Here is a 17,816-nt window from a genome sequence, read left to right on the forward strand (position 1 = left end):
TCTATGGTCTGGGACTGACTCTGGCTGGCTTCAGCAGAAAGTGCTGGCCTGGCTCATTCACCAGTTCACACCCTGAGTTTTCCCTTCCAGCTGGCAATGGCCCTTCACGCCCTCGACCCTGACTGGCTCTTCCACTGGCCCCCTGAATGCCCCAGAGGGGCCCAAACGGTTAAGCCCCCAAGAGTGCCTGACCCCAGCCTCTATCTCCCTCCGTGTGCCCCACCCTCCCCGGCAGGCACAGCTCCCAGGAGGCCATGGGAGGACAGCTCCAGGCTGTGGGGAGCAGGCCTGGTTTTGGAAAGAAACTGCCCAGCTGGGACAATGCTGCCCACCCCGCCCAGGCTGGCCTCAGCCCGGGCAGGGATGAGGCTGGGCTCCGCCCGGGTAGGGATGAGGCTGGCCTCCGTCTGGGCAGGGATGAGGCTGTGTTCTGCCTGGACAGGGATGAGGCTGGGCTCTGCCTGGACACGGATGAGGCTGGGCTCCTCCTGGGCAGGGATGAGGCTGGGCTCTGCCCGGGCAGGGTTGAGGTTTGACTCTGCAGGGCCAGCATGTCCCCTCGTTTGTCAGGGAGTTTGGGCAGACGCCGCCCCTGAGCTCCCCTGGCTGCTGTGGCTGGGACTGGGAGCACAGCCTTGGAAGACACCACCACTGACCCCTGCTGCTTTCTTCCTGCCCACCACCCATCACACCCACCCACCCTCACCCAACTCTGCTGCTTAACAATTAAACTGAGGCTCGGAGAGGAGCGGTACCTTGGCCCTTGCTGCAGGAGGAAACAACTGTGGCCTAGTCCAACTCAGGCTCTGCTGGGCAGCTCTGTGGGCAGCAGCCTGTCCCCTCCGGGCAGAGCAGAGATGGGACCCCCTTCGAGGATGCTCCTCTGCTCTGCCTTCATCCAACATGCATTTATCGAACACCTACTATGTGCCAAATCAGGATGCTTCTCTCCAGGCCGGTGTCCCTGGACAATGGACCGCACACGCTGCACCTCGGTTTCCACAGCCCTGAAATAGGGAAATGAGTCGGCTTGAGGAGGTGTCAGGAGGATTCAGGGAAGCAGAACATCTGTGCCCGGAAAATGATACTTCCCATCCAGAGGCCTTGGCTTCCTTGTCTGTAACGTGGGGACTTAAACCCCATGAGGTCGCCGCAAATGAGCCCTCAACTGATGCTCACCAGTGATGCTTGGGGCCTTCTCGCTTCCTGGGTGATGAGCAAGAAATCACCTGCTTAGACTCTGTTTCTAGTATAGAGGCCCGGCTTCCACCCGCTCCCCAGCAGACAGAGATCCCGGCTGGCCTTCCCAGGCCATGCACTGTGGTGGGATTGAGGGGATGCTTGGACAGCTCTGCATCCCACCTGGGGTCCTGGGCGAAGGGGAGCATTATTCCCAAGAAGGTGAGGGTCCCCTTCACGGGTCTCCCTGAATATCCAGTACCCGCCGCAGGTGGGTCCCGCCGGCCGGCCGACCTTTGATCGTGCATTCGTGTGTTTTCAATGGCATGCGATGGCGCTCCTGGGTGGTCTTGTCCTTCAGCACCCCGGGAGAACAGTGAGCCCCTTCCCCTCCCACAGTCTAGGGGGCGTCCTCCCCTTCCTGGACCCTCTGCCCCAAGTCCTCCCTCCATCTTTACCAATATGGCCTCCTGCGACAGGGGCTGCAATGCAACTTTAGCGAGCGCCCCACTGCATGCTACGGGCTGTTTTCATACAGGACCTCAGGCCATTCTCATAAGAAATCTAGACACATTGATTTATTCCCCCATTTTTGGAGGTGCCAACATGTCTCAAAGAATTCATCCCTGAGGGAGTGGTGGGAGGGTGGGGACCCTGGGAGCCTGTCCTGTAAAAATTGGGTGGGGATAATGACCCTTCCTATTCTCTCAGGGTCCTGATGTGTGCAGCTTTCCCTGCACAGTTAATTCCTGCTCCAGCCAGGCCCTGGACGCATAAAATCCTTCATGACTTCTGCCCACCTTCATGCCCCCGGAGGCCGGGGCCGGGAAAAAAAAAGAAGGGCCCGCCCTTTCCCGAAACCGAAAGAACCCCCGGGGCCCTTAACGGGAAGAAGAACCAAGGAAGAAAGGAAGCCAGCCAACAAGCAAGCCGCCCGCAACCAATTGGGGGAAGGAACCCTTGGGGGCAAGGGGCCAAAAACCAAAAAACAACAAGGGGGCCAGCAGTGCAGGGGTGAGGGTGGCCCTTACTCCTTACACGAAGGTTAAGCGCCTTCTCCAGGCCTCAGATTGCCCGGCCAAGAGATAGGAGCGCTGTCCATCCGGGAGCCTTGAACGAGCCTATCTCTGCAGGGTGTCAAGCCCTTCACCCCGGCTGTCACGAGCATTGGTTAGGCCCCAGAGATGACCCAGCCTTCATCCCCCCACGCCACAGGTGGGGCATTTTATCCCAGAAGGATAATGGCAGAATTCACAGCCAGGTGCTATAACCTTTTAAGTTATTTTTAAAGCATCAGAACAGTTCCTCCAGCCCCCCTGGTTCACAGTGCTGCATCTTCAGACAGCTGCCCAATCCCAGTGGCATACAAATAATTGAAACTGCAGAAGAGGGAGCACGCCGGCAGGTCAGAATCAAAGTCCCGCTGCAGGGGTCTGTGCGGGAGCCGCCCTGCTGGGGTGTCCCATAGCCACAGGCTCAGCTTTCGGCCACCCTGTCCTTCCCGGATAACTGTTTTGTCCACATCTGCCCAAAGGACACCTCTAACCTAGCCAGAGGCACCTTTTGGGACACTTTCCTGAAACCAGTCACTTTCACTTGCCTCCCTTTCCCCACAGTGCAGCCTCAGAGCAGGGAGGGGTCCCCAGGTCCTGGGCTTGGGCGAGAGGTGGAGTGGGGGCTCCCAGAGCCTTCCCCGGCTGCATGGCTCCACTCTCACAGCATGGCCCATTTTTTCCTCATTACCTGCAAAGTAATATCTAGGCCCCTTCGGCACGTCTTTCCTAAGACCCAGAATTAACTAGATGGCAGCTATTTCTCGTAGTATCGGCTGAGGGTTTAGGTTTCATAAAAGGCAGGGCTTCAGGGACATGGAGGGGGTTAATTAATCAACCAAACCAGCCTCTCTGCTCTGCCCCAGCTCAGAACAGCGGGGAGACTGAGGCCTCCCGGGGGTCTCTGCAGCCAACGGAGCCCCAGTGCCATGTTTCTGTGCAGAGCCTCACAGCTCCAGAGCCGCCAGCCCGGGTTCCAATGCCGGCCCCTCCAGGAGGTGGCCTGAAGCTGTGCTGCCCTAGGCAAGTCCCTTGCCTCAGCCTCAGTTTCCTTGTCTGTGAAAGGGGGCTTTGGCGAGGAGGAAATGGGGGAATACAAGGTCGCACCTGGGCCTGGCCTGCAGTGGGTGCTCCGTATACACCAGTGGCTGCTGCCGCCGTGCCTTTCATGATGCCACAGGTCACAGGAGAGAGTGAGGATGCTCTCAGGGATCCAGAAGTTTCCCCTAAAAAGGCATTTCTTAAGTGAGAGAAGACCCTCAGATGCTGTTGAAAAGAACAGTGCACCAGGCACTGTCTGGACAGCGATGCTGAAGGAAGATCCCAGTGTGTTGAGTTGGAGCTCTCCAGTGTTGAGGCCATCCAAGTGGCATCCATCAGGAGACAGACGGCAAGTGAGACCCTCATCCCAATCACAGGTGCCCTGGAGCCAAGATCTCTCACAGCCGGGGCCACCATGCAGGCCCACAGGATTCCTCTGTTGGAAACAGCGCCTGCAGAAGCGGGCGGACGCGGCAGAGTCACAGTCGTACCTGGGGACCTTCCCCTGTCCTTGGTGGGTGTTGCCACTAGCAGCTAGGAGGGGTCTCAGGCCGAGAGCTCAAGCCCCATTTCCCCACTCCTCTGAGAAAGAATGGCCTGGGGCTCCTGACCCCCATGCGCAGAGAAGAAAGCAGATGGGATTGTGAGCCCAGAACCAGGGGCCCGGCTGGAAGGAAGGCCTGGCAGCGACGTGGCAGGAATGCGGGATGGAACCAGCCTGGCTGCTCCCTCGACGAGCGGGCCTTATGGGAGCACAGGGAGGCAGGGTCCCTGGGGGAAGGTCCAGGCAGACAGAGGGAGGCCCCATGCTCAGCCTGCAGAGGCCTAGGGTTTCATCAAACAAAGACAATAGTGCCTGCCTCTTGGGACTGTTCCGGAGAGTGGAGGCAAACGCAAGGTCACAGATGTAATTCAAGCATGGACCGCCGCAGGCTCGCCTGGCTCAGAGGTGCCCCGTGGAGCCGAATCTTCAGATATCAGCCTCAGACACTCAGACCCAGCTGTCATGTCCTCAGAAATACCCTACAAAACCTTTCTCAACACCGCCCTAGAATGGGATTGTCCTTTCAGCTCATGATGGGCCACCCCCAAGTATCCAGCCCCAGTTGGGGGTGCTCAGACGGGGACCAGACTGGAGCAGCGTGCATCACCTCCCCCACCCAGATGCTTGGCCTCTGGTAACATGGCCAGAGCACCACAAGCTGGACTGGAGAAGGCCCAGGGAAGAGCAGGCTGGGCCCACCTTCTAGGTGGTCTTTGGAGCCTAAGTGTGTGGTACTGAGGGATGGAGTGGAAGGCACTCAGGCAGCAGCCCTCCCAGAGAGGGATAAAGCAGGGCACCTGAGTGCCATTCTGAGTGATGGGCACACAGCAATGACTGCTGACTGCAAGGAGGGAGAAGGAACAGCACAAACAAGCTGTGTGACCTTGGGCAAGTTACTCAACCTCCCTGTGCCTCGGCTTTCTATTCTGTAAAACACAGGTGGACCTGGCCTACCAGGCTGTGCATGCATAGCTTCCAGCACACATGGGTGCACCCTAAGTGGCCAGCCTCCCTATTCTCTCTTCCGCCACTTCCCCCACCCACCTAGGCTGTGATGGGTCAACCTTGCTCATCCCGTGGGCTCTGAGCTGGGCCTGCTGACTCGTTATTTCTCTGAGTCGTCACCTGTACTAGGGAGCAAACGCCCTGTGGCCCAGCGATGGAAAGCTGGGTTTCTGCAGCGCGGAACCCTCACACGGTCAGGCTGGGGGAAAACCAGGGAGAAGCCAGACAGCCGCAGATGCAGCCACCTGACCACAGATCATTCCGCAAAACATAATGCAAGGACCAGTGTGGGGGCTGTGGAAGGGCTCCCAACCCTGCTGTGGACCTGGGCCTCCTTCCCTGTCTGTCAACATGGGCCATGGTGGGTCAACCGCAGCGACTCAGGCAGTGCAGCTGACAAGTCATAGATCACATGTGATAGTTGTGGGAATATTCGTGCCAAAGCCCACGGAGTACCTGTGCAGGGCCAGGCTCGGTGCCCGGGGCAGCCTCGCTCTGATCCCCAGCAAGGGCAGGAGAGGGGTCTCTGTGCTCATGGTACAGGCAGGAACAGAGTCCAGAGGGGACATGATTTGCACAGTAGACAAGGTCTAATGAAGGTGATTTTCTCTCTCTTCCCTCCTCTTCCCGCCACAGGGTCTTTGGCCACATCAGCTTCCGCTCCGACTGGGAGCTGGTCAAGGTGGACTTCCGGCCCTCATTCTCCAGGCAGTGTGGCGAGGAAGACTACAGCTCCTGGGACCTCTCCAACCTGCAGGTGGGCCGGGATGAGGGTGGGATCGGGCAGGTGGGGTGCACACTGCAAGTGCAGGCCCATTCTGCCTGCCAAAGTCCTCCCCTGCAAGGCCGCAGGGCACCTCCCCGCCTCCAATAAGTCTTCCGGGAATCCCCAGCACCTTTAGATATCCAGGCCTCCTGTGGGCTTTTCTAGACCCGTCTCGGTCATGGAGCTACCTGGGCTGAGGGTCCTTAGCCACACCCGGGGAGTGTGGGGCCACAGGCTCTACCCCAGCCCGTGGAGTTCAGGGTGCTTGGGGTTCAGGATGTTCAGATCTTAGGAAGGTAACACAGGCCTGTGCCATACACGACAGTGGGGTCTGGGTGTGGAGTGGGGTCTGGGGCGAGGCCACCCTGTAATCGAGACACACAACTGTTTCTACAGCAAATGTGTAATATGGACACTAAGCTGAGTATAAAGGCCATCAGTGCCCCCTCTGTAATTCCAATCAGGCTGTGCTGCTGGCGGTGTGGTGGGGAAGCCTGGGATTTCAGAGTGCGGGGGCCTGGAACTGCTGGGGGGTGGGTGGCCCTGATGAAGAAATGACTTAATGGCACTTGTTAAAGCGCGGGGTGGAAGACTTTACTCAGGGCCATCACGGTGGGTACAGGGACCCTCTCAAAGGAGAGACTGGGCTCAACTTGAATTCAGCGTGGGCAAATGGGAGTTCAGAGCCAAGGTCAGTGGGTAGAAACTGACTAAGAGGAAACAGCAGGCATCAGAGGATTTGACATCACCTGGGGGGCAGCAGGGGATGAGGAAGGCTGTCGGATAGGGAGGGTGATTGGATATCGAGGGTGGGCGGTGCTTGCCAAACTGCCTTAGCAGGGTGCATTGCTGAAGCTGGATTTCACAAGGAAGTGCTCAGATGGGCCCAGGAGGAGGTTTAGGAGCCTGAATACAGGCCACCGGGCATCCTCACCGGCCCCGCCCCTATTACTGCCACAGCAGCTGTTGCAGGGAGATGGGGTGGGCCTGTCCCATCCTGATTGTCCCCTGAGGACCCACTGTGTGCTGTGAGCCCTCAAGGCCGTGGCTCGGCCCAGCTCCCGCACAGCACCTGAGGGGACAAGGGGAACCTTAAAGGGGCTGTACTTCCAGCAGCTCTGCGACCCTTCGGGCCCAGCTAGGGCTGCACACAGGAGGGGCTCAGTGAATGCCCGTGGGTTGGGATGAGAGGGAGGCTTCCCCAACTTGACCACAGACATGCCACGCCTCATTCGGGGCCTCCGTTTCCCCATCTGTAACCTGAGCCCTCAGCCATCTTCAGGCTCTGGCAGGCTCAGCAGCACAAGCCCACGCAGAGCAGTTGACCCGTCTCTGGCAGCTCCTCACCCTGATGTTCCTGCTGCAGGGCGACCGCTGCATCATGGGCCAGCAGAGAAGTTTCCGGAAGAGAAAGTCCACGTCCTGGTGCATCAAGGGGAGGAGCTTCACCTCGGCGCTCACGTCCCGCGTGTGCGAGTGCCGGGACTCAGACTTCCTGTGGTGAGCCACGGGCTCCTCCCTGCGGGGCCTCAGGTGCTGCTTGAGCATCCTCACGGCATGGCGGCCGCTTCCCCCAGCATGAGGGAGGAAGCCTCAGCGCCTTCTATAACCTGGCATGAGAGTCGCACACCGCACGTCTGCCTCATTCTATCTGTTAGAACCGAGTCACCAACACCAGCCCACACCCCAGGAAGGAGCTTTAAGGAATTTGTGGTGCATTTTTAAACCCTCTCAGTGGCTGCTCACAGGCAGGAGGAGAAAGTGAGGAACAGGTCGGGGCGTTTTGGGGACATGCTGCACCTACCTCTGCCCTTCTCCATCCAGGGACTCTGCTGAAAGCCACCCGACCTGTCCCTGTTGTTCTCAAAAGCTGCCTATGACTGCCCAGTGCCCACAAGACAATTTGGCTGACAGCTCACCCAACTGCCACCCACCTCACCCCTCCTCATCCTGCCCCCTGGCATTCCAGCCTCCTCCACCTGTACTGGTGCTGCTCAGGCTGGGCCCTGCCAGCAGTGCCTCTCCCTCTCTTTCCCTACCTGTCTCTGTCCATCCTTTGAGATTTGCTCACCTCCTCCAGGCAGCCCTCCAGGTTTCTCTGAGTTCCCAGCATCCCTTTGCCTCCCTTGTTACCCTGTGTTGCCCTCTGGGATGGGGCTGTGGGTGCTCCTTCCTGTCCTCACAGATGGGTGCATAGCAGGCCCTTGGCATGAGGTTCCCTTCCCAGCTCCCCCAGATTCCACCCCAACCCTGGCTGACTCCCTGTCACCTACCACTGTTCTTCCCTCCTCCCAGCGACTACGGATTTGAGCGCTCCCCCTCCTCAGAGTCCAACACCAACAAGTGCTCTGCCAACTTCTGGTTTAATCCATTGTCCCCGCCTGACGACTGTGCCCTGGGCCAGACCTACACCAGCAGCCTTGGGTGAGTGTGGGTGCGGGCCTCTCCTTGCCTAAATCTGGGGGCAGAGCTGCGGTGCAGTCCCGAAACCATGCTGGTGCCTGCAGCTCCCAAGTGGAGTCAGGGAAAGAGAGGTCAAAGGTGAGGATGCCCCGCACTCACAGCACAGAACCTGGCTGCGGGGCTCATGTGAGTCACCAGACATCATGAGTGAACGACCTTAGCTCCCAGGCCAAAGGAGCCCATAGGGTTCTCCCATCTGAGCCCATGTGGGCCAGTGCCAGGAGAAAGCTGCCTTGAGTTGGCTCTGGATAGAGAACAATAGACAGAAAAGGTCCAAGGCACCCGTGGCTCACACCTGCTGCAGCACGTCTTCCCCTGGCCTTTCTGAGCCTCTGCAGTGCTAGGACCCTTCCCCATTTACCAGTGCCCAGTAAACCAGGCCCTCCCCATTCACCAAGGCTTGGGTGCTGGAGGTGCTCCTGCTGCCTGCAGGTCTCAGCTTAAATGGCACTTCCTCCAGGAAGCCTTCCCTGACCACCCACCCCTGACCCCGAGCTTGCCTCTGTCACAGCACAAATCCCAGTTGTTGTCATCACTCACCTAATTGTCCTCCTTGCTGAACTGTAAGCTCCACAACACACAGTAGGTATTCCTTCAGTCTGTGGTATGCTGAGTACAAGCTGTGCATGAAGGGACAGCATCACCAAATGCAAGCAGTTACGATACTTTTCCTCCACCAGAGGCTGGGCATATTGCTATGAAGGATTCAGTTCATGTAAAATGTTAGGTACATAAGAGCTGTGAGCCTTCATCTTTAGGAGGTCCCAAACATGCTCCATCCAGAAGTTCCAATTTCCCCATTTCTCTTTGAGAACATTTTCAGAGAGGAAGAGAAAAGCCCATGGACTTGTCAGAAAATCCCCATTACTTCCCCTCAGGGAACATGAGGAAACAGGAGGTAGGACCAGAAATTGCAGGCTTTGGCCTCACCAGCATATCTGCTGCCGTCCACCCACCCGTCCATGCATCACTCATTCATCCCCCATCTACCCATTTATCCACCCATCATCCAGTTAGCCATCATCTGTTCATTCATCCATTCATTCATCCATCCATTCATTCATCCATCCATTCATTCATCCATCCATTCATTCATCCATCCATCTTTCCATTCATCCTTCCATTCTCCCAGGCATTCAACTACTGCCCATGCACCCCTCTATCCATCCATGTACCCATCCATCCATTCATCTATCCATCCACCATCCATCTATTCATTCACCATCCATCAATCCATCCATCCATCCATTCACCTATCCCTCTATCTACCCATCAATTCATCCCCTGTTCACCCGCCCATCCATCCATCATCCATTCATCCATCTACCCATCCATCTATCCATCCACCATCTATCTATTCATTCACTCACCATCCATCAATCCATCAATCTACTTCTCTATCCATCTGTCTACCCATGCACCCAGGTATCATGAAGCTGCAGTGGTTGCACAGCCACCAGGGCTTGACAACGGGGACTCTTGTCTGAAGTGTCAGGGCCAGGACCTTGATCAAGGCAAAGGATTTCACCTCATACCATCTGCACACTGTAGGTGCCATGGATGGGTAGCCCTTAGAGAAGGGTATTTTCTTTCAAAGCACTAATCAAATGGGCTTGTGCATGATCAACTTCTGAATGCTTATTTAACGGCAGAGCCATCTGGAAGAATTGGGCCCTGAGGGCAAGAGGGGGATCAGCCTTGGGGAGACAGGTACCCCCAGCACCTTGTCAGCAACGCCGCTTTCACAGGTTCATAGTGTAGCCTGAGGGAGCTTCACAAGTAGCAAGCTGGATGAGGCCACCCCTTTTTGGGGTGCCCAGGGCCCCTCTCCAGCCTCATGCCACACCTGCTCCCCCTCCAGGCTCAGCACCCCCTCTAGTGCCTTTGCACATGCTGTTTCAATGGCCTGGGATGCTCTTTCTTCTCCTGCTCACCCTCCCAGTCTCAGCTGAAAGCCCCTTTGTTAGGGACTAGGTCCCCAGGGGTGCCCCAGCCAGCGCCATCACAGCTATGGTTTCACTCTGACGTGATCGGCTCAGGTCCGCCTCTGCGTCTCCACTACAGGGTCTGCTCTGCACAGCATCTAGGGGCTGCATGCAAACACCCCCATTCCCAGTACCTGGCCCATCACAGATGCTCATAAATAGATGTCTCATGAATGCAGCGATGAGTCACAAATCGCCCAATCCAGGTCTCTCAAGGGAACAGGGAGACGGAGCCCAGGAGGAGGGGTGTGTGTGCCCATGGTTATGGCCACACTGTGAAACAGTGGCGAGTGGAGGCAGGACCCCAGCCCCTCTCGGGCACTCTGTCCTCCACCTTTCGCAGAAAAACCATGAAATTCCAGCTGGCTGCTTAAACACCCCGTCTGCAGCACTAACAGGGCCATTACTATTACTGTGAGTAGTGTGATCAGACCACGGAGATGCCAGCACCTCCGAAGCACATCCTGCCACCATCAGTCCCTCCTCCTCTGAGCCTCAGTGTTCTCATCTCTGAAACGGGGCTGTAACAGCAATTGGGTGGAGTCCGGAGGTGGCTGGGAGTCAGCAAGTAGAGCCCTACGGGTGGGAAGCCAAACGCCACCTGTGGGTGGCAAGCACGTCCCTCCCCAGATTATGGGGCCCCATCCTTCACCACCTGTCTGAAGTGGACCCTGACCCTCTCTTGTCAATCCAGGTACCGGAAAGTGGTGTCCAACGTGTGTGAGGGTGGGGTGGACCTGCAGCAGAGTCCGGCGCAGCTGCAGTGCCCCCTCACGCCGCCCCGGGGCCTGCAGGTCAGCATTCAAGGCGAGGCGGTGGCCGTGCGGCCTGGAGAGGACGTGCTGTTTGTGGTGCGGCAGGAGCAGGTGAGTGAGCACCTCCCAGCGGGCTCCCAGGACTGTTGGGCAGGGGCGGCTCCAACTGGGCACGCAGAGGGCATGGTGAAGGGTGTCTCCTCCGCCTCGAAGTGGCTCAGGGCATCGCCATCAGCCAGCCTGTCCAGACTGCAGGAGGCAGCAGGGGGTTGGACACCTGGGTCCAGACCAGCATTTACCAGTGAAAGAGACACGGAGGAGAATAGAGTAGGGTGTAGGGGGTATCAGGGTCTCCACAGAGCAGAAGGAGACGTCGTTTCACACATCGGGGGAGCGTGTGTGGTTACTGGCCTTGGTATAAAATGTATTCATTCCCGTGGGTGGCAATACATTTTTTAAGCCTGTAATTATATCGATTTAGTTAATTTGGGATCTTATGAAAAACAGAAAGTTAAAAACACTATTACTTATAATTACACAACCAAAAATAAATCCTGTGTATGCGTGGACAGCTACAGATATAAATACTCACACAAACACAGATAGAAATTTCCTCCTAGCCTCCCAGGCTTGCTTTTTTTGCTTTAGAACAAGTGTTATATTTTCTTCTGGCGTTAAAAATAATGAATGTTCATTGTAGAACATTTGGAAAACACACACAAAATATCAAGAGTATAAATATCTCTCCAAAGCCCCCCAGTCCTCCATGGTAACAACTGTTAGGTTTTTGTATTTCCTTCTAGTCTTTTTAAATTAATTTGTAACATGCTTATTTTTCTGATGGTTGAATAAACTAATGCTCATTGTAGCAAATTCAAAAACAAAACCTAGAAAAATTTACAAGCATTGCAGAAAATTCAAGATGACAGAAAAGGGCAAAGGAGAGTTCGATGCCTCCGTGTCGCACCCGGAGGGTGAGTGCCTAGGACCCTGGGCGCTCTCCTGGCACGCAGCTTTCCTGGGCACTTGGTTCTTTGATGAACAGTATGGGGGATGAAGCAAGTGCAGCTTCACAATGATGTGTGTCCTGTTTAAATGTCCTTCAAAATAGGTGGGGTGGGATGTTGGTGACAAAGGTCTTTGGAGCTGGAAAGCAGGGAGCCTGGTCTAATGCAAACAGGGAAACTGAGGCCCAGGAGGACGCAGAGCGGTGCTTGCCGAGCACCTCCATGGCGGGCGCTGTGCACCAGCCACTGCCTGTACTCCTGGCACCACCTCAAGTGGCATCCTCTTGCCAACCTGCTTTATAGCTAGGGAAACTGAGGCTCGGACAGCGCAGCCACTCTCCCAAGGCCACACGGGAATGAGTGGCAGGGCTGGCATTGGGGTCCCTGGCCCCAAGACTCTATGTGGACAGAGACCGATTCTGGGGGCCCCCAGACCTGAGCCGTTCCCTGGTGCAAGTGCGGCTGCTGATGGAGATGGGCCCTGGGACCCACACTCCTCGGAGCCAGGGGCAGCCCTGGGGTGCCTCTGTTCCCAGCAGTATCTTGGGTAGGCAGGAGAACAGAGCTGCTGCCCCGCCTGTCCCGCCTGGACCCTCAGAGTGGACTCCGCTGCGGCTGCCCGTCCAGGGCCGACATCCAGGAAAAATGGCCCTCTGCTGCCCCCTAGAGCCTGGCGTCTCCACAGTGCAGTCGCATCTGCAGTCTCTCTGTGGGAGCCAGTCTACCACCTGCCCAGGGGGCCCGGACCCTTGCTGGGATGCTCTGCGGGCAGGAGCTGGAGTTGGTGGAAGCGAGGAGAGTGATCAAAAGATGCTCCTGGTGGGGAGAGCCAACCCCCACCCCACCGTGCACCTACTGTCAGGAAGAGGCCACCCGCTACGCTAGGGAAACGGGTGGGAGTGTGGGATCCAGGGTGGACGTACACACTCACTGGTACACACGCTCACACATACACACAAACTCACACGCAGACACACATACGCTTACACGCTCATGTATTCACTCTCAAACTCGCAGACAGATTTGTACACACTCAAACATACACTCACACACATAGGCCAACCTACTCTTTCAAACAGCACTGGGTTTAGGGGAGTCTGAGTTTTATAAATACCTTAAGAATTAAAAAGAAGGTCTGATAGAGGCCCCAGGAATAAACCCATGTAAATATGTCCGAGGGATGTCTGATGTCAGTGCGAAAACAACTCACTGAGGGGAGGGCTTATTCATCCAATAATAATGAACCTCAACCTCAACCTCACGCTCGACAGAAAAATGAACTCAAAATTGCCTAGATTTAAATGTGGCATGTAAAAATCATAAACCTTTTAGAAAAACCACAGGAGAGAATATCTAGGGCTGGAAGAAGAGTCCTCAGACTTCACGCTCAAAGCCAGTCAAAAGGAAAGTTGATAAATTGGGCTTCCTCAGGATTAGCCACTTTTGCTCTGTGGAACGGCCATGTTAAGAAGATGAAAGGCAAGCTACAGAGTGAGAGAAAATATTTGCAAACCACGTATCCAACAAGGACCAGTACCTAGACTAGAGGAAGAACACTCAATAGCAAGGAAACAAAGCATCCAGTTAGAAAATGAACAGAAGAACTGAAAAGACGTTTCACCAGGAGAATGGACACATGACAGGTAAGCACACGAAAAGAGGGTCAACACCATCGGCCACCAGGGAAGCCCATAGCCAGACATCACTGCACACCTATCAGAACGACTGACATTAAAAACAGCGCCAACACGAAGTACTGGTGAGGATGCAGGGAAGGGCACTGGATCACTCACGCATGGCTGGGGAGACTGGAGAATGCCACAGGTGTTCTGGAAAACACTTCAGCAGTTTCTTAACGAACTCAACATGCAAGGAGCAGAGGACTGAGCACTTGCACTCGTGGCGGTCATACCAGAGAAATGAAGACTTCTCTTCACCCCAAAACCGGTATGTGTCTGTTCATAGCAGTGTTATTCATAAAGGTCAGAAACTCAGATCACCCAGAGGCCCTGCAATGGGCGAATGTTTGCACAGGCTGGGGTGCACCCATGCTGAGATACCACACTGCAATGAGAAGGAATCCATTATTAATACCTGCAGCAGGGTCAAGCACGGTGGCTCACGCCTGTGATCGCAGCAGTTTGGGAGGCCGAGGTGGGTGGATCAGCTGAGGTCAGGAGTTCGAGACAAGCCTGGCCAACATGGCGAAACCCTGTCTCTACTAAAAATACAAAACTTAGCCAGGTGTGGTGGTGCATGCCTGTAATCCCAGCTACTTGGGAGGCTGAGGCTCGAGAATCACTTGAACCTGGGAGTTGGAAGTTGCAGTGAGCTAAGATTCCACCACTGTACTCCAGCCTGGGCAACAGAGTGAGACACTATCTTTAAAAAAAAAAAAAGGCCAGGCGTGGTGGCTGGTGCCTATAATCCCAACACTCTGGGTGGCCAAGGCGGGTGGATCACGAGGTCAGGAGATCGAGACCCTCCTGGCTAACATGGTGAAACCCCGTCTCTACTAAAAATACAAAAAATTAGCCGGGCGAGGTGGCAGGTGCCTGTAGTCCCAGCTACTCGGGAGGCTGAGGCAGGAGAATGGCATGAACCCGGGAGGTGGAGCTTGCAGTGAGCCGAGAACATACCACTGCACTCCAACCTGGGCGACAGAGCGAGACTCCATCTCAAAAAAAAAAAAAAAAAAAAAAGTGCAACAACCTGGATGAGCCTCAAGTGGATTCTGCCGAGTGAAAAAAGCCACTCCCACGTATGTGATCCCCTGCTGTGCAACTCGTTCACATAACACTCTTCAAATACAGAAATGGAGAAAGACAATAGAAATTATCAAAATTATAGACATGGAGAAAGATTAGTGGTTACCATGGAGTTGGGCTAATGCGGCGAAGTGGGTGTGTCTGCGAAGGGCACCCAGTGGGGTCCTAGTGGCGGCTGAATTGTCCTGTCTCCTTCCTGTATCAATGTCAACCTCCTAGTTGTGGTACTATCATTTGGCAAGATGTTAGCCTTGGGGAGAGCCGGGCATGGGGCACACGGGGTGGATCTGTATCATTCTGTACAACTACATAGGAACCTACCATTATCTCAGAAGAAAATGCTTAATTTTTTTAAGCACCAGTAATAATGATGGATCTCAATGAAATATACCAAGATGTGAATGGCAGGTATTATGGTGAGATTTCGTTTTTTTCTTTTTCTTTTATTTGTTATTTGTATTTTATATTATTTTCTACCTTGAGAATACACTACCTTGTATTATAGTATTTTATTATGGTATATTATTTTCTACCTTGAGAATGTGTGGTTAGGAGGAAAAAGGACAAGTTATTTTAACCAAGGAAAATGTTTTAAGTAGTTAAATGTGCATCAGTGCAGCACTTAACAACAGAAACGCAAGGCCCCGAGAGCTGGCGCTTCACCCAGGGTGAGCAGATCATGGGTCCTGACTCTGGGTCACACATGCCTTTTCCTTCCCAGGATTAGCACAGTAAACCCGTCCCTCCGTGGAAGCAGCTCAGACTGGAGCACTTCCCCTCATTCCCCGCCCCACCCCGAGAGGCTGCCTTTAAACAGAGAGAACCACAAACAGCGAGCAGCCGCCTGGCTCCTGGACTTTGGAGAGCCTCAGTCTTCTAACCTGTCAAATGGGGAGAATGGAGCACCCTGCAGCCTCTTTCCTGGGGACCCCATAACAAATGACCTCATGCCGGGTGGCCTGAACCAATGCAGAGCTCCAAAGGACAATCCATTTGCACCTCCTCTATCTTCCGGGGCTCCCAGCACTCCTTGGCCCCTGGCAGAGTCACTCCCACCTTTGCCTCCACCTCCACGCAGCCTCCGTCTGTGCCCAAATCTCCCTCTCCTTTCTCTTACACAGATGCCTGTCGTTGGATTTAGGGCCCACCTTAATCCAGTATGACCTCATCTTAGCTAATGACACCTGTGAAGACCCTATTTCCGAATGAGGTCACATTCTGAGGTTCCTGGTAGACGTGAATTTTGGGGAGACACTGAGCAACCCAATTTACCATGTCTGGAGAAAGTTAAGTGAACAGAATTTACGTAAAAGTTTTCTATCAACTTTCAACATTTGGCTGGTATAAACTGAGAAGATAGCTAAGTGGTAGTAATCATGCTGTTTCCGTCATCACCACTAGGAAATGGTTTCCTCGTGTCCCTGGTACTGATGAGGGAGGAAGAGGGAAGGGGAGGAGAGGAGGAAGGGAGGGAGGGAGAATGTGATCATGAGCCGTAAAGTCGAGAAGTTTCTGTTTCCTTCACTCAATCCCCCACTCAGTGAGGAAAATGCAGTTATTGGAAGGTGGAAGGAGATGGTGGAGAGGCCTCTGTGGGTGACTCGGTGCCACACAGAAATGGTAGTTGGTGGGAGCTCTTCTCTGCACCCACCCTGCCCCATCTCAGCGTCACTCCTGGTACTGCATGGTCTGAGAAAGAGAAAATTAGGAACCGCAGTCTCCCAGAAGGGAAAATCCTGCTTGGTTTCTAGGCAGGCCGCTTAGGCACTTCCAGATGTGTGCCTCTCCCCTGCCGGAACCCTCCACGCTGTGTGAGGCCCCTCACCCTCCTGGCTCCATCGCTGTCACGGGCCTCAGAGGGTCTCCCCGGGGCCCTGACTGCCCCCTTGCTGCTCTCTGATGACACCCTTGGGCCTCTCCCTCTCCCTCTCTGCCACTGGGTGATTGTTCTGAAATGCCCCTGGGCCACAGCCCCTGGTTAAACCAACTGCCTTGGCCAGCCCTACACTCCAGGCAGAATCTCTAGGGCAGAACCAGGCCCGCTCCCCTGTGGGTCCCCAGAGCCCACTCATTTCAAGGAAAGGAGGGCGGGAATGAATGAATGAGTGAGTGAGTGATTGAGCCACTCTGGCCCCTCAGCTTCTAGGCCCACTCCTGAGTGGCTACGTGGTGTTCCCCTGCAGGGCGACGTCCTGACCACCAAGTACCAGGTGGACCTTGGGGATGGCTTCAAGGCCATGTACGTGAACCTTACACTGACCGGGGAGCCCATCCGGCACCGCTATGAGAGCCCCGGCATCTACCGCGTGTCCGTCAGGGCAGAGAACACGGCGGGCCACGATGAGGCAGTGCTCTTCGTCCAGGTCAACTGTAAGTTTATCGCCCCTTTGAGGCCGAGGGTCACTCCCTTTGAGACAGAGAACCTGGCTTTGGGGGAAACACAGGGACTCCCTCGGGACTGCTCTAGGTCCCTGGTGCTCAGGGTGGTGAACCCAAGGGCAGGGAGGCAGGGAGGCTGGGCTCAAACCCCCACCCCAATGACCCATACAATAGTAGGGCAGTGCTGGGAGCTGGCGGTGATGTTGATGATAGCGGTGGCAGTGGTGGTGGTGATGGTGGTAGTGGTGATACAGGTGGTGATGGTGGTGACAGTGGTGGTGATGGTGATGATGGTGATAGCAGTGCTGGTGGTGGTGGTGATGGTAGTCATGATGATTATAGTGGAGGTGGTAGTGATGATGGTGACATTGGTGGTGGTGTTGGTGATGGTGGTGATAATTGTGGTGAGGATAGTGATGATGGTAGTGATTGTGGTGGTGATGGTGGTGATGGCAGTGATGATGATGGTGGTGATACTGGTGGCAGTAGTGGTGGTGATGGTGGTGATGGTGGTGATAGGGTGGTGGTGATGGTGATGATGATGGTGGTGATAATTATTGTGAGGATGGTGCTGGTGGTGGTGATGGCAGTGATGATGATGATGGTGGAGGTGGTGGTGATAATGGTAGTGGTGTTGGTGATGGTGATGGTGGTGATGGTGATGATGGTGGTGATAGGGTGGTGGTGATGACGGTAACAGTAGTGGTTGGGATAGATGGTGGTGGTGGTGATAGTAATGGCAGGATGGATGGTGGTGATGGTGGTGATGGCGATGGTGGTGGTGATGGTACTGGTGGTGGTGATGGCAGTGATTATGGTGATGGTGATGGCAGTGATTATGGTGGTGGTGATGGCAGTGATTATGGTGGTGG

At 55.0% G+C, this 17,816-nt stretch overlaps 1 protein-coding gene across 1 annotated transcript in view; it reads left to right on the plus strand.

The window, feature by feature from the left end:
- The window catches only part of SORCS2 (sortilin-related VPS10 domain containing receptor 2), a 408,600-nt gene that overhangs the window by 373,668 nt on the left and 17,116 nt on the right, over positions 1–17,816 (plus strand). The window contains exons 17-22 of the mRNA XM_012002189.1: positions 3,694–3,786; positions 5,458–5,578; positions 6,954–7,087; positions 7,883–8,011; positions 10,730–10,901; positions 16,749–16,935. Coding sequence (XP_011857579.1) covers positions 3,694–3,786; positions 5,458–5,578; positions 6,954–7,087; positions 7,883–8,011; positions 10,730–10,901; positions 16,749–16,935 — 836 coding nt within the window. The remainder of the gene's footprint in view (positions 1–3,693; positions 3,787–5,457; positions 5,579–6,953; positions 7,088–7,882; positions 8,012–10,729; positions 10,902–16,748; positions 16,936–17,816) is intronic.

The sequence above is a fragment of the Mandrillus leucophaeus genome, unplaced genomic scaffold (genome assembly GCF_000951045.1).
Source record: "Mandrillus leucophaeus isolate KB7577 unplaced genomic scaffold, Mleu.le_1.0 Scaffold68, whole genome shotgun sequence".
Lineage (NCBI taxonomy): Eukaryota > Metazoa > Chordata > Mammalia > Primates > Cercopithecidae > Mandrillus > Mandrillus leucophaeus.